Source organism: Lycorma delicatula, chromosome 13 (assembly GCF_047948215.1).
Source record: "Lycorma delicatula isolate Av1 chromosome 13, ASM4794821v1, whole genome shotgun sequence".
NCBI classification, from domain to species: Eukaryota; Metazoa; Arthropoda; class Insecta; order Hemiptera; family Fulgoridae; genus Lycorma; species Lycorma delicatula.
In genome coordinates, this window is record NC_134467.1 from 5,480,085 (window position 1) to 5,504,480 (window position 24,396).

At 30.6% G+C, this 24,396-nt stretch overlaps 1 protein-coding gene across 3 annotated transcripts in view; it reads right to left on the bottom strand.

Annotated features, from left to right (window-relative positions):
• Nucleotides 1-24,396, bottom strand: part of LOC142333660 (uncharacterized) — a 240,648-nt gene that overhangs the window by 197,446 nt on the left and 18,806 nt on the right. For all 3 annotated transcript variants that reach the window (XM_075381056.1, XM_075381055.1, XM_075381057.1), the window contains 2 exons: nucleotides 17,644-17,772; nucleotides 12,798-12,926 (listed from right to left, as the gene is read on the bottom strand). In XM_075381056.1, coding sequence (XP_075237171.1) covers nucleotides 12,798-12,926; nucleotides 17,644-17,721 — 207 coding nt within the window. In that variant the 5' untranslated portion in view covers nucleotides 17,722-17,772. The remainder of the gene's footprint in view (nucleotides 1-12,797; nucleotides 12,927-17,643; nucleotides 17,773-24,396) is intronic.

Below are 24,396 nucleotides of genomic sequence, written 5' to 3' on the forward strand. Positions count from 1 at the left end.
TGAAGTTAAATTTAATTACGTTAAAAAAAGTAAGATTGAAAGAGAAATATTTAGTTTTATTGATGATATATAAACAATTATGTTTAATGAATTCATCTAAAGTCGATCTCGTATTCTTCTGATAATGGAAATTTGAATTTAAAGAAGCTAGGAAAATTTAATCAATTTTATTTACTTTTTATCCTAAATTACGTTAAAACAGATAAGATTGGAGAAAGATATTTATTTTATTGATGATTTATAAAAAATAACTATGTTTAATGAATTGGCCTAATGTCGATCTTGAATACCGATCCTGTCTTTTTCAGATATAGAAGAACCTTTTTACAACTAAACAAACTATCCGACTACCGTTTTGGCTTTCAAACAGATCATAGTATCATCGAACAGATTTATAGAGACTTTGCTAATATTCAGATAGCTTTAGACAAAAAAAACGTTTGCTCTACCGGTTTCCTTGATATCTGCCAAGCCTTTAGATTAAGTGTGTCACACCGACTCTTTTAAAATTAGTCAGCATGTACCTTTTCAGTTCTTTTTTAAGTAATTGATATTTCAATGTTATATTTTTTAACAATAATGGGATTCCCGTTGGGGCTCTGTGTGAGGCTAGAGTTATAACTAAAGTGATCGGTCGGTTGGTTCTCCTATAATGCTGTTGCAAACAGACAGATTCACAAACAATCGCATTTATCTATTAGATGAACCTTCAACACGTTTAATAAAATAAAGCAAAACAAAAATATTATTGGCGTAGTTTTATAATAAGTAGACCGATTAATTACATTTTTAAAAACAGTATACGCATATGCTGGCAAAAGATACATCTACCATTGGCTGTACGTATTTATGTATATATTTTATTTTTCCTATTACTTTTTCAACTCGTGCACAATTCGTACTATTTGTGTTCATTTCTTTTTAAGATACTTTGTATTTTTGAATAATTACTCAATTATTGTAATTAAACAAAAAAATAAGCTTGGCGCGGAGAAACTAATCTTTGTACTAATATTAACGAGCGAAATATGGTATATTTCGCCGGGACGAAGAGTTCTCCTCAGTTTTCTGACGAGTAGTTCACCGTTGTGCGAGTCACAAGGAGTACGCCGATGGCTTGGCGAAGATTCTGAACGATCTCCCGGGCATCAAGAATGCTGGTTGCTAACGCAGTCTTCCGCCTGGGGTTCACCACTCGCTGGCCCCAGTGTCGCACAGTTCATTGATGCCAGGAACCTCTACAAGCTTAACAAGGCAGAACCGCCACCTTTCTCTTCTGAACTGGGGGAAAGTTACATCGACGTCACCTTGGTGACGAGGGGTCTGCTTAGGTGTAAAAGTAGTTGGACTGTCTGTCCCAAGGCCAGGTTAGTGATCAAAGGTTTGTAACCTAAGGAGACTGGATCGGGGCAGGCTGCGGCTTGTCTTTTTTTTAAATAGAAAATATAAATTTTTTTTACTATCATTAAATTACAAAGAACTCATTCTTTTATTGCAACCAGTGTAGCACTATTTTGAATGCTGTAATAACTTGTGATTTTTTCCAAGTCTTTATTTAAAGTCTCATTTTCACATCATTGAAAACCTTTAATAATATTACAGAGCTCCTTAATTAATACTTTGACTTCTCTTTGTTAGTTTAATAAATTTAATTTCTCTTTTAGTGGATTTGATTTTTGTTTACTTGAAAATATCTCAGACCAACTTATATTACCAGCTTATAGATGACTTGATTATATTTTTTTTGGAAAACTTTCATTTTTTACCTTTGTTGAATAATAAATACTTTATCAAATTGGGTAACTTATCAAAATAAATAATTACTTTGATAAATACAATTTTAAGCCCAAAAATCAACAGGGCTTAATGAAATCCATACTTAAAAAATCATTTTTTTTAATTTCATGATCAAAAATCTAATTGTATTAATGTAAATGAAATGCAAACTTAAAAAAAAAAGAGGTTATAAACAATTTTTCAGACTTCATCTTTCTTAAGCTGTGGCTGTTTTTAAAAATGTCACATGAGGTAGCTGTTCAGCAAAGAGGTCAATGAATTTACAATTTTTTTTTGTGATTATATTGCATAATTTTAATAATCAAAAATGTCATTTGGTTAACCAGCCATTAGTCAGGTTGTGAGAAAAAACCTCACCTTTTTATACGCCATTTCTGCTCTACTGGGAAAAGGATGAAACCGTCCTAGGAATTTCTCCAAAATTATAAGAGCTGTAGTCGTGGCAGTTAGTTGATGCTCATTCTTAAAACATTACTAAACTAGCAAGAGTAGTAGCAAAAGACAACAAAATAACTATGGAGTGCTGGAAACACTTTTGTCTGGATTCAATGATGCATGAAATCATAAATTTTACAAACCAGAAATTGGACTAAAATGAATATAAAATATTCAAGAGGTGTACAGGACTGTTATTTAACTAATGAAACAGAATTAGCTGTATCTTTAGGGTTAATGTATATCATTGGAGTTAAAAAAAGAATCGCATTGAATTAAATGATCTTTGAGCTGTAGATGTAACAGCAACTGAAATATTTACTGCCACTATGTTCCAGTAAAGATTTCGTTTGCTACCGCAAGCACTGAGATTTAATGATTACTCTATACACGTTGAATGAAAAAAGATTGATAATTTAGCCCCTATTCGTAATATTTTTGATGGATTTGTAAAAACATGTAGTGAAAGATACAGTGTAGGAAAAAGTGTCACGGTTGACGTGATGATGCAGGTCTTCAGAGGACGCTGTAAATTTAGTGTATATGAAGAGTAAACTGTGTCGATACAGAATAAAATCTATGCTACCGTAGACTGAAGAACCATCTAGACAAATACATACAGAGATATACAGGTCAACAACTTAAAGACAGCCCCCCTTTATCCGTATCAAATGTAGTCAAACTCTGTGTCAGTGAAATAGATGGTACAGGAAGAAATGCGACTATGGATAATTTTTTCACCTCTACACCTTTAGTAAACGATCTCTACGCCAATCACGGATTTACGATAATTTGGATTCTCTGCAAAGATAAACGGGAAATTCCAGGAGAGCTTCTCAACGTTTCAAAAAATCCCAGATGTTCATCTATATTTGCTTTATCAAATCCCCCAAATTATTGTTCCATAGTTTCTTGCATTCTGGATAAGAAAGAAAAGAAACTTGTTCATGTACTTCCTATTCTCCATGGTATGAAAGTAGTGGACATGCTCTGAAACCCGAAATTATAACTTATTGTAATGTTACTAAAGGTGGATCACCGATCGTCTAAAAACTGAATATTGTGTATCATGAATCATTCGGTTGTCGGTTGAAATGGCCGTTTACTATTTTTAATGGTATGCTAAATGTCAGTGCTATCAATGCTCTGATTATTTTCAAAACATACATGTGAATATAAGAAGAAAAAATGATTTTGATGGACCTTGGAAAAGAGTTAGTGAAAAATCAACTGCTGAAAAGAGTACAAATCAAAACACTGACTATTCCCGCAAAACAAAAAATTACATTGTAGACCTTGCCTACAATGTTTAAAATTAGCCTGCTGAACCTAACGATCAAAAGCCTCCAAAGTGCAAGTACTGCCCTAAAAGAAAGAACAGGTACACTAACAAGTGCAGAGCCCCTATTTATAAGGAGCCAGTATCTAGGGCAGTCTTTGTCTGCGTTGAATGTGTCAACAAAGACAGTGACTGAATTAAAACAATTTATAAGAAATTATGTTAATTTTTTAAATATAAAGCAAAGCAAATTGTTTTATCTTTGTAATATGCAAACAATAAGTAAATATTGATTACATGTAACTTCTATCAAACTATTTTTACATAGCTCAATTTTTGTTTACCAGTGATGTTTCATTTGTCTAATATCTTATTCGCAATTATATCTTGCAAGAACTAAACATATCTGGGACAAAATAAATCATTTTTTTTTAATGTCAAATACAAGAAAAGTTCTCTACACCTGACTAATGTCGTGTTAAGCGGGGGGGAACCTAATCAGACCCAAATTTTTCTACGCTCTCTTCAGATATCATGTCAAATTTGCTTTCGGTATTAAGTCACCCAAATCAATAAAAACATTATTTTCATGATTAATAATCATTAACCCCTTACCAGTTTTTGAAGAGATAACTTGTCATTAACTACCTTAATAAAAATTGCCCTTGAAGAAATAACTCATCATCCACTTTTTTGCTAGTAATTTGTTATTATGAACTGATCTGCTTTATTCTTGATGAGTTACTGCAATGTGTGAGTCTAGTTCCATATTTATTCTAATTTAACACTGAAGCACTAGTAGCATATTGATTCTCTATTCTATCCTTCGTAACAGCTGATACCGTGCATTTGTTTTCATTGTTCCTGAGTTGAGTTGATGTTCGTTTTATTATTTCTTTGTGTTATTTGTTTTCTTTTATTGCGCTCTCTAATATATTTTCTGAAAAATCTCTAATATATATGTAAAAGTGGAGATTTGCCGGTTGAAGCACAAACTTCAATGAACTGAATTAATGAATTGTGAACTACCAGTCTCTATCACTTTATGATCTGGAACTGAACTGAATTATTCGAATCGATCAAAGGAATAATATTACAAACATAATAGAATTAAATTTACGTTAAATAAAATGCGAGGGTAAATCAAATATAAACGGGATTTTTGTTCCAGAGGATCTACGGTTGGTAGGACTGGGCCTGTGCTTCTAGTATGCTTGGGTGGAGTCATTATGAGTGGGGAGAGCCAGCCATTCCACACTTCCAACCAATTCGTCAGTAACGCTCACAATGTAGCAGCAATAGGTGCACCCTTCCACCGTGCAATGTATAATTATAAAATTTCTTGCTCATGAAGTTTAAGCGTTGGAAATTTTTCATATATTGACTGCACAGTTCAGGGACCAAAAATTGTCAAGGACTCTTGCGTTTGCCTGGCATAAAGAGTTCAAAGAAGAACGAAAACAAGTGGAAAATCAAGAACACGATCACCGTCCTCGGACCAGCATTACAGACAAAAACACTCGTGCGATTTGAGGCATTCTTGAAGACGATCAGGTTGAGAGTATCTGAAATTGCAGAACAGGTTGGAATAAGTTATGATGATGATGAATCATCACCATTAACTGGTAACAAACGGCGTGCTGTTTTGGTAAGTGAAATGGTGTGCTTCTCTAATATCTCTGGAAAGTCATCAGATTTTCAAAATTCAAACATGGACTTTGTTAGTATGTTGAAGGCTAACTTTTTACATGCATCAGGGTACACTGTCAATCTAACAAATTGACATGATTATTCGAAAATGTGTATATATATATATAAAGTTTGTTTGTTTGTTATTGCATCACTTGAGAACCAACTAAAAGAATTGACCCAGAGTTGGCTCTGGATTCGCCTGGGCTGACCTGAGTCCAGAGGGTCCAGCTTCTGGCTAGACGGCCAGCTAGTACTTTATAAAATAAATAGCAACGAAATGTATTTCTGTGTATTACTGAACTCTTATCTGTTTATGTATATAATATGAGAGAGATCTTTGACAACAATTTTGGCTGAAGGGAAGTTATGTCTAAACATCCATTTTTAAAAAGAAAATAATCTATCCCCAACTTTTTATTTATTCTTTTGAAGTATTTGACTGTACAAATTATAAACTGCTAATATTTCATTGATATTATATAAATTGGTGTCATTACTGAACATTAATCATTTTCCAGCAATTTTAATTCCACTATTATTCTATCACAAAATAACATTAATGTACCTATCCGCAAACATATAATCAGAGAGACCTAAAACAACAATTTTTATATTGTATTATTTTTAATTATAAAGTAAATAGTAACCAAGTATTTCAGCTTATAACTCATATCTACTTATCCATATACATAATATGACAGAAATCTACAACCAACCCGTTTTAAAAAAATCAAACTGCTTTTTTCATTTATTATTTTGGTTAGATTGCATTAAAGTAATACATTAGATTGTACAGATTATAAAAATCTTAAAAATAAAATCACAAGAAGAAATCTTACTTACAAACATGCACGGCCCTGTCAGACAACAATGTAATAAAAAAAACAAAACAGAAACATCAATCGTAAAAGAAAAGCTGTTAAAAACTTAACATTGTCCTGAAAAAGTATTAAGTATTTCTGTATTAACAGAGGCCATTTGATTTTCACTAGTTTCTGGTTTTTCAAATTTTATTATTGTGTTTAGTTTAATTATTGCTTTTTTTATAAATAAATTGTATCAAATTTGTATATATAACAGACCTGCAAAATTTGGGATGTAGAGGAATGTTTTTTAACTACTGACAGACAATTAATTCCTAAGTATTTTTTTAACACTGAATCCAAAAATAATCTTCATTTTTTCTATCATGTCAGAATTTTTCACAAATTGCAAATTTCAAAATTTGTAAAAAGTTGAAAATGTGATACTATAAAATAGACATAAAACATTATTTTTTTATTAAAAAATAAAAAAAAACATATTCATTTTTTTGGCCTTTACTATGCATTCATATAGCTAAACAGATTAGTGGTCTGAAGAGAATGGTTGGGGGGGGGGGGGGTTGAAGATGACAAGACAGTGGAAGAAGAGCTTGGTCAACAGGTTGCGATAACACTTAACAAGATGTAATACTTTATTGGCAGCTATCCGCCACTGCTGTTTTTGTCAGTGGAAAATATGTTTCCAGACCATAAGCAAACTTTCCGTTTTCTAAATGGCTTCAAGAGGCTGAAGATTCTTTTCGTTACATTTGTGATGAGTTAATGGTGAAAAGGCAACAAAAAAAAATAACAAGTTTCGATTGACAAGTGTACCTGTCATATTTCAGGTGAAAATAGGAGATCAAGGCAAAACTTGGGCATCCCAATAAGTTTGCTGCACATGTGTTGAAGGACTTAGATGATGGTCAAAGGGAACAAGAAGCGTACAGAATTGGAGTTTTAATGGAGTCACAAAATTACACCGACGATTGTTACTTTTGTTTGAACTGGTATCCATGGTTTCAATTTAAAGAATAAAAAAGAATCGTTTATCCAAATATGCCATACGCTTTATGTCTGGTTCCACATGGTCCAGACATACCAGTGCCAATTCCATCAGAAAATTTAACTGAAACAGATGGTTCCACAAGCGATTTAAATGAAGATAATGTCAAGGTGTATGAACCTGGAGATAGCTATGCACCAGAGTTTTATTCACAGTCTGAACTAAATGATTTGGTTCGAGAATTACATCTGATCAAAGAAAATTCAGAATTGCTTGGTTTGAAGATTAAAGTGAAGAACCTACTAGCAGCTGGCACCTTACTTTCCTGGTTCAGGTATAGAGAAAAGGATTTTCTTACACATTTTTCAGAAGGAGGAATTAGTCTTCTGCACCGATGTACGTAGACCGGTTCAGAATAAAGTTCTTCCAACTCTGCGTATCAAGTTAGGCTTGGTCAAAGCCTTACCAAAAGAAGGTAAATGTTGTAAATAGATCTGCGACAAATTTCCCGTCTTATAAAATGCTAAATAAACAGCATGTCTTTGCTGGTCCTGACATTAGAAAACTTCTCAAACAAGGTAATTTTGATAAACAAATGAAGTTGCAGTAAAAGAAGTTTGGGGGTGAATTTAAAGAAGTACTAACCAAGTTTCTGGCCAATAAGAATCTGAACTTCAAATCAACCGCTCGAGCATGCTGCAGAAGTACAAAAATTTAGGCTGTTCTGTGTGCTTGAAGGTTCACTTCCTAAATTCACATGTGAACTATTTTCCTGAAAATCTGGGTGCCGTTTGTGACGAGACGTGAAGAGACGGGTGAGAAATTTCATCAGGACATGAAAGAAATGGAAAGGACATATCAAGGAAAATGGATTACTATAATGATGGCAGACTACTGCCTGGCTGTTACACCAAGATGAACCCTATAGAGAACATAGAAGGAAAAGCGCAAAGCAGAGTATAAGCCGTCCAAAGAAAGTTCGACACTTGAAATAAAAGTTACATACTTCATCATGAAAGGTAGGTGAAGAGGGGGAGTGGTTTCCTAAGGCACTACATACCTCATAAAAATTAACCACTATAATAGAAATTAGGCTTATTTTATGGCAATTTTCATTAGAAATTTAGGGGTCAATGACCCCACCTGCCCCCCTCTTCAGACCACTCAACTGTTTAGCTCTAAGAATGCATAATATAAGCCAAACAAGCATATAAAATACAATATTATATATATTACATTAATTTATTATTAAAAAAAAAATGTCTACTTTATTGTATCACATTTTTGTAATTTTTAATCTTTTTGATAATATTGAAATTTGCAATCCTGACATGATGAAACAAAAATGAAGGTTATTTTCTATTCAGCGCTAAAAAATACATAATCAATTATCAAAAACTAAAAATCACATCGATCGCGGGTTTATGTAATTAGACAAGGTTAACGCAATGGTAATACGATACAAAGTTCGGTATTCTGAATCGTCAGTTACATTTCCTCATCCAACCTAAACTCAATTAAACCAAGGTATTTACTGTGTAACAGAAAGAAGCAAAAATCCACAAATAAAAAAGCAAGTGGGCCCCCCTTATGTTAAAAGAAAAGTACCTAATATTGTAAATTGTATACCTACACTGATAGCAACAATTTTGAAATATTATTTTGTGCTTTAAAAATTAACAGATTTCTGCTGAAAAAAAACCCAAAGTAAATTAGATAAAAAGCAATTAAAAAGGATCTCTAAGAAGAAGGATTGTAAAAATGTTTATAAACAGGATTCCCACTGAATTTTAAGGATTGTTTTTTTCACTGACTTATTATACTGACCTTGATAAAAATTTCCTGACTCTCATAATGGTATGCTATCACAGTTTACTCTGAAAAAAAATAAACATTTTATTTTTTTGCAGCCTCTACCATCCCTATAGCTGCCCAACTCGTACTTTTCATTATTTATTATTACATTCATTCTTAAAGTTTATTTTTTATTGATTTTTTTACAATATACATTTAAAATTACACCATTTTTTGTGATAAATTGTTTCGGTAAATTACACTGAAGTACAAAAAAAAATTTAACAAGTTTCTTGCATAAAAATGATCACGGTAACTAAAAGTAACATAGATAAGAAATAAAAACTAACTTAAGACATTTTTAGAAATAATTGGCTTCTACATAAGATTGCTAAACTTTTTCACAAAAACTAGCCTACATTATTTTGCCAAGTAAAAAGAAAACAATATTTAATAACTTGGTTTGCATAAAAATTCTAAAATAAACAGATTTCAATTTAACAAAAAATATATGTATGATCACAACTTATTTTGTACAGAAAACAAACGTTACTAATATTTACTTGAAAAATATTTTGTGATTATTAGTCCAGTGTATTTGCAGAATGCCATCAAAGTACAGTACAGGATCATGATTGATGACATAAGAGCATTTAGTAGCTCCAAGCTGGAATTTTGACACTATACAACTATCAGGAAAAGTAAAAGTTGCACCAATATCTTCACGTAAACTTAAGTATAACTTATTTTGTACAATATTGAGATCGGCACATAATCTCTGCCTTAGAAACACAACATCATTACAACAAAAAGAAGTAATTTTTTAAAGTATAACTCTCATTAAAGATTTTTGACAAATGTTACAAACAAATTTTTTCTTTGGTGTGTAAATTAATATGCTTCTTTAAATTCGAAAGATGATTAAAAGCCTTTTGGCAGAATTTTCAAACATAATTTCTTTCTTTTGTATGAATATTAAAATGTGTCTTTAAACTGCTGTTATGATTAAATGACTTTTGACAAAAGTTACAAATATAATTTTTTTCTTTTGTATGAATATATGCGCCTTAAAAGTAAAAGGTTGACTGAAAACATTTCAGCAGAAGTTACAAACACAATTTTTCTCTTTTGTATGAATATTTAAATGTAATTTTAAATTAGAACTTTGATTAAAAGTCTTCTGACAAAAGTTGCAAACATAATTTATCTCTTTTGTATGAATATTAATATGTGTCTTTAAAAGTGTTTTTATGATTAAATGATTTCTGACAAAAGTTACAAATATAATTTTTCTCTTCATTATGCATAAGGTGGGTTATTAAATCGTTATCATGAATAAGAGCTCCTCTTCCTGGGTGAAATGGCGATTGAGAAGATGAAACGATTATTTCCAGTTGTAGAGACCGAATGGAGGGAGATAGTAGTAGTGCTTGATGAGCTTAAATCTACGGTAACCACCTTATATCCCAACAAGTGTCCGGGACCTGACTCGGTTCCTGGCAGCCCATTACTGCCTTTGAAAATTTGCCACAATAGGCTACAGCCTAGCTAGCATATTTAGAAATCCACCACTGCTCAAACTCCCATGGTTGGAACAATACAATTTTAAATAGAAAGAGTAAGGTTGCACATCATATTTAAATGATGTCGATATAAAAAAATTTCAAAATATTAAACAGACAGGTTGACAAATAATTGCAGGCACTTATAAATAAAAAATTCAAAACCAACCTCAGATTCAAACCCCCAAACCTGTTGACACACATTAGTACCACTTTCAGTATGCAGGTTGGGAAGATTTGATTTAGTGTTTATCATCATAACTATTACAAGATAAATAATAAACTTGCATCCAGTCCGCACTATAATACAATTGATTTGCTTTTATGGAAAGAAATGGTATACGATTAAAATAAAGAAACAACCTGTTTTCTGTGTAACTTTGTTTATTAAATTAAAAAATAAATAATTTCTAATGTACATTTCGAAATTAATCAATAATCAATCTGCTTAAATATTTAAGTGGATGTTATAGTACATAATTCTGAAATTGTTTACATTAAGGACAAAATGTTATTTATTTATACCACATAAAAATCACAATTTATGTATTATAAACATATTTCACAAACAATACTTAAAAACACAATTGAAAAAGTGAAAAACACAATTATCTATTTCTTACAACTATTCGATTATCTATTTCCTATCAATTCGTCCAACGTTTGACGAATTGATTCATCAGTCAAAGAAAAAAAAAAGAATAATAAAATCATATATACAAATCTATTAAAATATATTGAATATATCAGTGGCAACACAGTATTTTTTTTATTTTAAAGATTCTTAATTTTTTTAGGGAGGTTTATACCTTGGGCAAAAAAAAGACAAGCAAGCAGTAATCAACTGACAGGAATTTCTATCAACCATCAGTAGTTACAAATAATGTATAGTAATTTAAACTGTCTGTTCTAAAACCAAACATGGTGTTGGATGCCCCATATATGTAAATGGAAAAGTCCATTAATGGTAACTGCCAAAAGTTTTTAGTGTTTAAACGGCAGAAGTTATTGCCATACAGCAATCTGTTCACTACTCTGAACATTTCCGCGAAGAGATGGTGCTTATATGTTTCGTTTCGTTAAGTGCACTTACTGCAATTCGGAACAAGAACATTATCCCACCTGAGTTGGTCTAGTGGTGAACACATCTTCCTATATCAGCTGGTTTGATAGTAGAGGGGTTCCAGCGTTCAAGTCCTAGTAAAGTCGTTATTTTTACACGGACTTGTATATTAGATCGTGGATACCAGTGTTCTTTGGTGGTTGGATTTCAATTAACCACACACCTTAGGAATGGTCGAATTGAGACTGTACAAGACTAATCTTCATTTACACTCGTACATATCATCCTCTGAAGTATTATCTGAATGGTAATTACTGGAGGCTAAACAGGGACAAGAACATTAAGGATGTTCTTATTGCAAACATCCTGTCCATTTTATATATTTTAAATCGATGAGGACAGCGATGTGTATTTGTATGAACTTCAGGAAATGTTGGCATTGCAAGAAATGAAAGCGCAGATGAAGCTGCCAGTACAGCAATAGTCTGTGATAACTTTGATATATTTCCTGTACGAGTGGCCGATGTTAAAAATTGTCTAATACTATAAGAAACAGGTAGAGTAATAAATGGAGAAGTTTAAATACAAAACTAAATGCAGTTAAAACTTTTTCATATAAATGGAAGAGGCACGTGAATTAAAACTCGCTGAGAACAAGAGGTGGTGACCAGACTTACAATTGGTCAAACACGAATAAGAAATTTATATTTGTTAACCGGCGAAGAAAGACCAATGTGCAGTGTTTGTAATAAAGCACTTATATAACAAAAAAATGTTGATGAAAATAATAATAATAATAATGAAAATTTGGGACTAATGACCATAGGAGTTGATGACTAAAAGATATCAGTGGGACACCAATTTTCCAGATGTCCAACTAATTGCACTGCTTAAATCCAGACTAGACAACTTAAAAAAACCAATACATTATTTAAAAAATTTAAACACTATTCAAATAAATCTTCGCTGCAATACAAATGTTTTTTATTGATGTTACTTTTACAGAAATTTTAATTTAATTTTTCCAAGTCATTTAGCAAAAATATAAATGTGTGTTTTGGCCTTTGTAAAACTAATTATAAAAGCAAATGTCTACACACTATTTTCTTTAACCGTATTACTGAATCTCTTTTTTCTTACATGGTACATATGTTCCAAATTTCTTTTTAATTTTACTAAAATACATTTAATTTTTTTTTATGTATTTTTTATTTACATAGTATCTTACACATTAAACTGAATGATATGTGAAGTGTTATATGATAAAACTTTTTTAAATTGTCCTTTTCAATTATCCAGATTTGGCCTTGCAAAGGTCCATCTGGATAATTGGTGTTCCACTGTACGCAAAATCTAACACTCTTACCATTTCATTTTCAACTTTTAAATTTTCTGATTTAACCAAGTCAGTCTCTTCAATCGCTAAAAGATCTTTTATGATATCACCATTACTAATATCAAGCAGTTCCACTTCCAGTTGCAGTAAATCTGCTTGCTGTAATAAAAAGCAAACATGAATGCTTCAAAGTAAATGTGATTTTTTTGTATAATTTATAAAATTAAAATAATTGTATCTCTTAATTCGCTTAACACACATAAATAGTGCAATCACAGTTAAATTATTACTAATATTATTAGGCGACTTTAATATGCCAGGTTTTGCTAAATGTTATCAAAAAATGCTGCTATTCACCTTTCATATTTTTCTACAAATTAACAATCAAATAATTTGTTAAAACTCTTGCGGTAATTCTCATGATTTTGTTTTTTCTAATCTTACTGACACTGATGTTAATACTGGTTATGGTGAAATTTTTTATCATAATAAACATCATTTATCTTAGAGAAAACGTTACCTACAATTTTGAATTCTAATCTTATAAATATAAATATAAGATTTACATAAATTCTTACCAGATATAAAAATATAAATTTTGTAACGTTCAACATTTACTAAATGAGAGTTTGATAGTAAATAATATTTATTTATTTTTTGTACTGCCTGGTAATATTTAAGTTTGTGCATGGAACATGGAAGCTGAATTTTGCAGCATATGCCATGCCTGACTGGGATTTGATATTAATCTCCAATACAGAAATTTTTTTGTCATGTACCAAATATACTTATACAAAAATGTAATTATCAAAGCGGTTCTATAGTGAACTTATTATCACAGTTATTAATAAGAAAAATTTCCATAAGCTTCAAAAATAATATAGATCTACTTATTATTAAGACTATTTAACAACAATGTATATGTAAAATTTTTAGTCACAAAGATTTAATTTTTAATTATACTGTTAAAGTTGAGGAATCATTATCTAATGATTCCAAATATTTCTTTTAAATCTACTAACAAAAATGATGACAGATCTTCTACTTTATGTACTTATGATCTTTTTATGGTTTCATGCCCATTTATCTGAATTAAATAAATAAATGATGTTAAACATTTACCACACTTACAGAAATTGAAAAAAAAATCAAATACCAATTACTCAGCCTTTGCTTGATGATAAAAATGGAAAATTAGCTCTTAACAACAAAGAAAATTGCAAAATTATAGAAAGTACTTCAAAAAATTATTACTTGTTTGAGTCTAGCGGGTCCATTACTGCCACACACCTCGCAAGCTTATCAGTCGATACGATGTTATATCATTAGATGGTTTACCTAGTTTGATTGGTTTCAGCTATTTTCCATAGATCCAGAAAATATTTATTTTTGAGAATGGATGTAAAGCAATAATAATTAAAACTAGCTAAACAAGAACGTTATGACGATCAAAGTTCACATTGTAGGTAATTTATGAATTAGATGGTATATGAACAATCTCAAAAAAAAAAAAAAAATGAGTATGTGTATGTAGTAGTGGAGATTTATGGGTTGAAGCACAAACTTTAATGAATTGAATTAATGAACTGAGAGAATTGAATTAATGAACAGTGACAGAGATGTCACTGTGTGACCTGGGTTTGAAATGAATGATTCATATCGGTCAATTGAATAATATTAAAAAAATAATACGAGTAATATTAAAAAAATTTCTGTAACAACAAATTTTTGTTACAGTAATAAAATTTCTGTTTAGCCATGGGACTTCCAGCGGGGACTGAGTGTGAGGCTAGAGTGATGAGATATATGAGCACCTCATGGGAGGCTAGACCAATCATTACCATCACTGGTAACAAACAGGACGCCCCTAGGGCGCTGTTATAATATCTTTGCACACAATCATCCGATTTTCAAAATTCAAATGGAGAATATATATATTATAAATAATAAACTTATAAAGGTACATATTAACCAAAGCTGCAGTAGATGACAGCACTTTTACAAATAATTGAGTTTAACAACAAATTTTTACACGCCAGATAATACTTTACCCATGGGATTTCCATCATTGGCCGATACGATGTTCGATACGATTGGTCGATACGATGTTATATCATTAGATGGTTTACCTAGTTTGATTGGTTTCAGCTATTTTCCATAGATCCAGAAAATATTTATTTTTGAGAATGGATGTAAAGCAATAATAATTAAAACTAGCTAAACAAGAACATTATGACGATCAAAGTTCACATTGTAGGTAATTTATGAATTAGATGGTATATGAACAATCTCAACAAAAAAAAATATGAGTATGTGTATGTAGTAGTGGAGATTTATGGGTTCAAGCACAAACTTTAATGAATTGAATTAATGAACTGAGAGAATTGAATTAATGAACAGTGACAGAGATGTCACTGTGTGACCTGGGTTTGAAATGAATGATTCATATCGGTCAATTGAATAATATTAAAAAAATAATACGAGTAATATTAAAAAAATTTCTGTAACAACAAATTTTTGTTACAGTAATAAAATTTCTGTTTAGCCATGGGACTTCCAGCGGGGACTGCGTGTGAGGCTAGAGTGATGAGATATATGAGCACCTCATGGGAGGCTAGACCAATTATTACCATCACTGGTAACAAACAGGACGCCCCTAGGGCGCTGTTATAATATCTTTGCACACAATCATCCGATTTTCAAAATTCAAATGGAGAATATATATATTATAAATAATAAACTTATAAAGGTACATATTAACCAAAGCTGCAGTAGATGACAGCACTTTTACAAATAATTGAGTTTAACAACAAATTTGTACACGCCAGATAATACTTTACCCATGGGATTTCCATCATTGGCCGTTATGAACAAAATTTATTTACAGGAATTTGAGAGTAGAATAGTATATGGTATTACCCATATTTATAAAATTCGAACATGGGTTTGATACGTGGATGATATTTATATTTTGGTAATCTATGAACCTATTATAAATAATGAACAGTTAATAATTTTAAAAAACTTAATTCTTATAATAATTTAAAATTTACATTCGAAACTGACAAATACAGAAAAAAATTTTTTTTAGATGTTGACAGAAATTAGTAAACGTAATAAAATTATAACACATGTATATAAAAAACCAACAACTAATAAAATAACTATTAACAAAAATTCAAATCATCCTTGGGCGCATAAAATTAATAATAAATTTACACATGTTAAATAGAGCATACATTACACACATAATAATAAAAAAAAAAACTAGATTAAAGTTATTACAATAAAAAATGGATATAACATGTCATTAATTGATAATAGTTATAAAAAGCAAAATTTTAAATCTAATAATAAAAGCATGTTGATACCTATAAATAATAAAAGTGTTGATGAAAATATTTATATAAAATATTGCTACACTAACAACAATATTGAAAATTTGGTTAACGTCTAAAATGATAAAAAAACAAAATAGCAATTACTTTCAAATTTGCAGGATACATTCATGTTATCCCAGAGAAGCTTTTAAACCATCACCCGAGGCCCTAACTCCCTTGTAAGTTAAGATATAACTTAACTTCGCCCCCAAGGTGGGTGAAGTTATGAATTAAAGATACTCATTAAGGAAAAAATAAACTAATCCTTTTACTTCATTATTATATTTCTGCCCTTAAAAAGAAATAAGTTAAGAATTTTTCATCGTCAAAGGTGTGTGTACTTTAGTTACTATAGTTCCCATTATTCTACCTATTGTAATTTAGTTCCTTTTTCAGATTTCTGTGAAGCCTGAATACTGTAACTATTATTAATCAGTATTATTCTCATAACCATGAGAATAACATACAGTGCGGGAGTCTAGGATATGGAGTCACCTGGGTAGATGGAAACGACAACCAAAGGAAAATCTACAGATGTCCAGGACACCAGTCCCCCTGGAAAATTGGGAATGGCAATTGAAGCGATGTCTGCAGCCATGAGGTAGACCTTGAGGTGGCCCCCGAGTTGGCTCTGGGATTCGCATGGGCTGACCTGAGCCTCGAATGGTCCAGGTTCTGGTTAGACATCTAGTCTCTTATAAGAGACCTAACATGTGTTTAATCCCTTTGGGCAACCAAGTTACAGGGTTACAAAAATTAGAAAAAGTTTTAAATGATTATTTTTGAATATAAACTTTTAATAACATTATAATACTGTACAAATATAAAACCCTCTGCGCTACAATCATATTTTTGAAATTGCACTATCAATAACTGAAGGCAAATGTTCACAACAAAAAACTGAAATTATAGACAACATTTTGCACCAGGTGCCTCTAGTATGATTTCTTTAGCATTGCTGCATCAGCTCCACAGAGCAGCTTATAACTTATATCATTACTCATAACTTATCATAAGTTAGCTCATAACTTAAAATATCATTTAATATGGTAAATATGTTGACTTTTCCTAATGTAAATACAGAATTAAATTTTATTTTATTTTTATTTCAATAATAAAATTATATGTCACAACTCTGTTGAATCTGCATCAGGTTAGGTTTTTATTACTAACTTGATAAATATTCAAATATGAAAAGCCATTACAAATAACAACCGTTTACCCAGAGCTTATTAAAATGATAACTCTATGAAAAAGTTAAAAATACACGCATTTCAGATATCATTGAAGTTTAAAAACAACACTTTTGTCCTCAAACATTAACCGTTTATCATTCACACACAACTTAATAAGTCGATATTAATTAAATAGAAAGAGAATTAAAAACAATTTTTTTTATAACAGAACACACGCGTGCACGCATACACACACAGAAATGAAATTAACAAGAGATTAACCCATGTTTGTTATAATATCCAATAATTATAAATACTTACATGACCCGGATAAAATTCCATCTCTTCTTCTGTCTTCACAGTGTGTAAATCATTTATTTCACGTTCAATGATTTTCATATTAAGATTAATCTGTGGTGAAACTTCATCATTTAATGAGATCTCAGACTCCTTTAAATAAGATAAAAAAAAAAAACCTTATAAAAATTTGAAAAACTAATTATTATTCGACAAATAGTCTTTTTTTATTCTGAATGTAACTTAATAATACCATTATATAATTATATTATGTCATCATAAAATAAATTAGTAATAATAAAACAGATTATACGATAAAAAAAGATATTTAAAGTCTATACAAATTTTTTATAAAAACACATGAAATAATGTTAAGGTAAATATTTAAAAATAAAAAGTCACAAAATGATAATTCACAATTTAGAGGGCACTATTGAAAATTAAATACACGTTAATCGGAATCCAGATAAATTGAGATTTTGTTTTAATTAGTATTATTTAAAAATTCATCAACAACGGAAAGTTGTTTCCATAAAACAAATGTTGAATTGTATTTTAAATAAATTGCTGGAAGATTTTTTCAAATGATTCAGGAATTCAGAAGCACATAAAGGCCCCTTTCTTGTAATCTGAAGTACCATGTCAAGTTACGCGAAAACAGTACTGTTATATGGTTCAGTTTAGGTGGATATTGTTATTTTTTTAAGAATAAGTGACAATTGTTTTTAGTAAAGATTGCACATCCATAAATATAAACACAAGGATATTTAATTTCACTTATAAACACCAGTTAATGATCAGACAGCCCAATTTTCTATCTTAAAAGCTCAATCTGACTTTGAGGGAGTGCCAAGATTTGATATTAAACTTTATAGAGGAAATATGTAGACATAATAAACATTTCCTACAAACTTTATACTTCCTATTGACTGCAAAAACAAATCAATCTCTACCAGTCGGTATACAGATCAAGAATAAATGATTGAATGAAAACGACAGTAATTGTTTTATTGTCATAAACATATAACTAAAAATTGATCATTATTACAAAAAAAAAAAAGATTGTAACATTTAAAAACTACTGTAGAGCGACCCATTTTTCTTGTTTATTGATAATAACCATGATGACTATAACAACACATGCCAAGTCTATTGACTTTTGAATGCGCATCATCCTTCTAAATAATTGTTATGATTTTTCTCTTCAACAAAAATTGTTGTCATTGATCTGTGTCTTATTACATATACAGATACACATGAGAACTATTGTAGTATAAATATAAACATGTTTTACACCAAATTAATGTTCGATTTCAACAGTATGATAGTACAGAGGGTTTTAAATTTGGACGGTATAATAACATTGTACAAAATGTATATTCAAAAAATTGTCATTTAAATGTTTTTTTTTTTTTAATTTCTGTACAAAAATCCCACGACCTTGTAACTTGGTTGCCCAAAGGAATTAAGCACGGATTAGATCTCTTAAAAGAGATAGTAAGTGTCAACAAGTATTGCTTTGTCGAAGTGAAGGTTAATTCTAAGAATATGTATTAAATTTATCCCAAATACCATCCAAAAGGACTTTTAATTTGAAAGTTGTTTAAAAAACTTCCAGATTGTTGGCATGCACATATAAGAAATATGACGAGTGAAAAATCACATATACAATCAGACAGCATAAGATTATTTTATTCTGTCTTTAATAAACGAGTAGAATTTTTGCTTTTGCATAACTAATGCTAATTCTCTTATAACATCATATCAGTATGATATGATCGGCTTTCAAACAGATCATAGTACCATTCAACCAACAGATTCATCAAATTTTCCCTAATATTCACAGCTTCAGACAAAAAATTCTGCTCTGCTTGTTCTTCTTGATATCTGCCAACTCTTAAGAAGTGTAACATGCTGGCCTTTATAAAATTAATCCGACATCTACATTATCAGTTTTTTTTTAAGTAATAGATATTTCAAGATTACATTCGAGACTGAATTATCTCTAATATTTTCCGTAACTGTAGGCAATGCTCAAGGAAGTGTATTCTACACGCACTTCCAATACGCTTGTTCTCACAACACTAAAATAGCATATTTATAAGCGATTTGCTTGTAGTGTGTAAAAGTAATTCACAAGTTCACAGCACCTTCAAGAAGAGTTTAACAACATTGAAGCGTGGCAGAAGTTGTGACAAATAAAGTCTAATGAAAATTAAAAGTACACATTTTAGTTATGCATTTTCAAAGCAGCAACTAAAGTGTTCACCAAAGCATTTTAGTGAATACCAAAATGCTTTGGTATTTACCTTGACAAAAGGCTCACATTTGGAAAAAAAGGAACAACTGAATACTACTAAATTTTGTCAAATGTACTGGATTCTAAATTGAAACTCAAAATTATCTCTGAACAAGATTATTTACAAAGCCATCGAAAATTTGATCTGGACTTATGGCAGAAATATTAACAGGATCTAATATAATTATATTATGTATACAATACAAAGTTTTACACATCATCACATTGCAATAAACCACCTAATAATGTCATTGGCACCGATGAGAAACAGCTGTGAGGTAGACTTTATTTCCTTACAACTTTGTACAATACAAATAACAATGTACACGATTCAAGATACCTATAGTTACAGAAGAAATCTCAATTTTTTAACCAAAACTCAACAGTCATCCAAATGTTCTGACAGTTAATCTTTGACATTTATATCCAATTGACCTTTTTTAAAATTCAAGATCTTTAAGAAGTAAATCCTTTTATGAGAAGTATGATGTAAATAAGAATTAACTTTTGCCGTTCAGGTTTCTCCTTCAAGACAGTTGTAAACATTTATTCATTGTCCTGAACAAACAGATTATAGGTATCTACTTGCATTAAAAAAAAAAGTTTATATAGTTGTTATTTATTTCAACCACATTCTAAAATATGTTAATACGATTTAAAAACATAAACCGTCTAATAATTTCATTTGGAACCAATGAGAAACAGCTGTGAGGTAGACTTATTTCCTTACTCAGTTACTGTCATGTCATAACTGCTTCATGTCGTATCTGTACCAGCGAGTACGATTTGTTCTCATATCCTGATGTCCTTGATGATGTCAAGCAGATGATCTTTGTGTGTGCTAATTAGACAAATCCTAGGTGTTGTTGAGCGAACCACCGAGTTAGTCTAGTGGTAAACGTGTCTTCCCAAATCAGCTGATTTGGAAGTCGAGAGTTCCAGCGTTCAAGTCCTAGTAAAGGCAGTTTACTTTTAAACAGATTTGAATACTAGATCGAAGATACAGGTGTTCTTTGGTGGTTGGGTTTCAATTAACCATGCATCTCAGATATGGTCTACCTGAGACTGTACAAGACTACACTTCATTTACACTCATACATATCATCCTCAGAAATAATACCCGATGATGATTCCTGTAGGTTAAACAGGAATAAGAAAAGAAAAGGTGTTGTTGAGTAGCCTTTGGTATAGGAGTTCATTAAATTGTACTCCCAGAAGTGAAAGGTGTTTTAGTGGTGTTATTTGTGATTTTGGTAATGTCAAGTGTTAGATTACGTAAAATGAGTGTTTCTTAAGATTCATGCGAGTGGGTGTAATTTACTTTTGTAAATTAATGAGTAAATGAGTAATCACGTTTTCAGTGAAGTGTACTTCAACTGTTATAGTGTTTTTACGTTAAGAGTGGCCAGTTAGATTCGACAGGATTGTTACTGTCAGTTTTGTAGTGTACAGCTGTGGCAATATTCTAAACAGGTATTGCCAATTGGAATATTTTCTAAGTCTAAGGTGAGCTATAAGGGGAAATTCCTTCTTTTTATTTTCATTTATCTCCGGACCCCCTGACATCCCCCAAATCATATCCCAGATTTAGGTTTATACATTTTCCGACCCCCCTGCTACCCCAAATAGTGAAAGTGGGTACTCAAATTTCAGATTTTTTTGTGTAATCAGTTTCTGAACTCGGTTTGTTAAAAATAATTTTTTGTAAAAATTTATAAACATTTAAAGTTTATGAAGCCACAGAATTCATTTCTAGCTGCTACGACAGAAAGCGTTCTTCAGTGATGTCTAGGAAGGCGTCTGATGACAAAAAAAGAATAAGTCCAACCAATGGATGTTGCCCCTGGCAGTAAGGATACAGAGACGGTGGTCACTGGTATAGATGTTAAAGTTGTTTTATGCTCATAAAATATTTTTTTTACTAATATTATTTTCCATTTTTTATGTGAAACTATTTAATGTTGTTAAAATGGAAAATCAACTAAATGGGAACTTATTTCAAAATTGTATAACTATAGATCTGATATTTTTATTTTGGTCGATCTTCAGAATTGATGATTTTTTTAGTTTAATTAAAAATATTATCGCAAAACAATTTTTGAAAGAAATTGCTTTTAATAATCTAATTTACACGGGAAAATGAGATATTACTTATTTTTTTACGGATACCAAAATGAATATTACTTTATAATACCGAAATAAAAATAAAATAAAAAATTGTTTAGTGAAAAATAATTTTATATTCGATAAACATATTTTTCTAACGAGTCAAATGAAATGCAAGGGATTTTCTAGGTAAACCATTTTAAACCGCGTGCAATAAAGAGAACAATTGCAAAAGGGTCGGTTTTGGTTTTTATGTTAATGAAAACTTTTTTTTTCTATTTCATTAAAACGTTTCCATTATATTTTCATTTTGAATTAAAATAATTAAAGTTAATTATTTTCTGAACCGCTCTGTATCTAATAGTACATTAATAATTAATTCAAGGTAAATTGTTTATTAAGAAAAATTATTAGAAATTATTATATCGTTAAGAAATAAACGAAATTTATCATTCCGATCATAATTCTCGACTCCACATACAGTCGATTAAATTTTATATAAAATTTAAAAATTTATAAAAAAGCCTACACTCCATATTTATTTGGAAGTGGGTGTACACGCACACGTGAGTACGGCACTTCCTATTTATAAATATTAGAGTAAAAATCCACATTTCGACGCCAATTTTCATATACGTCAATAAATTTTATTCTTTTATGTTTCAAAAGTTTGTTTATTTTTGATAATTCTGCCTTTAATCACATTGATGTCTTGCTTCTGTTTGTGCGCCAACCGCATAAACGAATTTAAACATCATGGCGGGAAAAGGATTTTAGGGCGAGCCACTGCGCAACGCCGGGTGTGCGACACCTTGTTACTTTCATCATGGAATATTTGTTGGTCCTCAAATAAGAAGAGTCGGTCAAAGATGATGTATTTAACTCGATGTTAAATAATGTAGAAAGTGCAGCTTGGGCTTCATTTAAGGACATTTACAAAAATTTTCTCGGCAAACAAAAATTCAACAATTACCACAATATTGTTAATCAACTTCTTACTTCACATCATTGCTTCATTATAATAGTAAATTTACTTCTTAATTCTTAACTTCTGTTTTTTACTTAAAACAAAAGAATATTCCATAATAATTTTACTTTAAGATAAAGGAATTTACTTTCTTTTACTTTAAGATAAAAAGAATTATTATTGACCGTTCCATAGGTCTTAATTATTAAGAGCTATGGGATGTAATACATCTTTGAAGATACATTTCCTCCATTCACATCTGGATTTTTTGCTGGATAACCTCGGAGATGTAAGTGATGAACACAGTGAACGTTTTCACCAAGACAATTACGTGATGGAAAGTCGTTATAAAGGGAAATGGAATACTAACATGCTAGCCGATTACTGTTAGACATTAATTCAGGATGTGCCTGATGCTATTTATACAAGAAAAGCATCAGCAAAATTATTCTAACGCAGGTATGCCGTGCAAAATTATACATTTTAACAATATTTTCCCTTAATTCTATCGAAGCATTATTTATTTAAAAGAAAACTTGTATTTACAGATCTGTAATATACACAAAAAAGCAATTCAAGAAGTGGTATCGCACTTAGAGAAACATTAAAACAATCTTTTTTGTCTATCGCTGTTATTATTACCTTGGAATATTCTGTCGTCATTTACAAACAGTGCAACTGTAAATAATTAATGTAAAACAGGTTCAAAAACTCGCATTACTATTTTGTACAATTAAGAAAATTAATTGTGTCATTACTTACTTTTAGTAAGTAATATATATATATATATATATATATATATATATATTAGTAAGTCATTCACAGATTCCTGGATAATAGGAGAATGTTAAAAATCAGACGGGTGGATAAAGCGACAAATGAATAGGTGTTGCGGCAAATAGATGAAGAAAGAAGCATTAGGAAAAATATAGTTAAAATAAGAAGCAGACTTATAGGCTACATATTAAGGTATCTTGGAATAGTCGCTTTAATATTGGAAAGACAGGTAGAAGGGAAAAATTGTGCAGGCAGGCAATGTTTGGAATATGTAAAACAAATTGTTAGGGATGTAGGGGATGATATACTGAAATGAAACGACTAGCACTAGATAGGGAATCTTGGAGAGCTGCATCAAACCAGTCAAATGACTGAAGACAAAAAAAAAATTGTAATTCAAATTTTTCATCGCTACGAAATTAGTTAAAATCGGTGTTTGTTAATTAATTCGTATACGATGTTATATTTTTTCCTAATCTATAATTGAATATTTTTTATTAAAATAGGAATGCAAGATGCATTTTTATTACTAAATCTAACTTTATTTAAAATAAAGTTAATTAACTTTTTTCTTTAAATTATTTTCTATTACATAATAAGTCACTTAGTTTTGAAAATACACTGGATT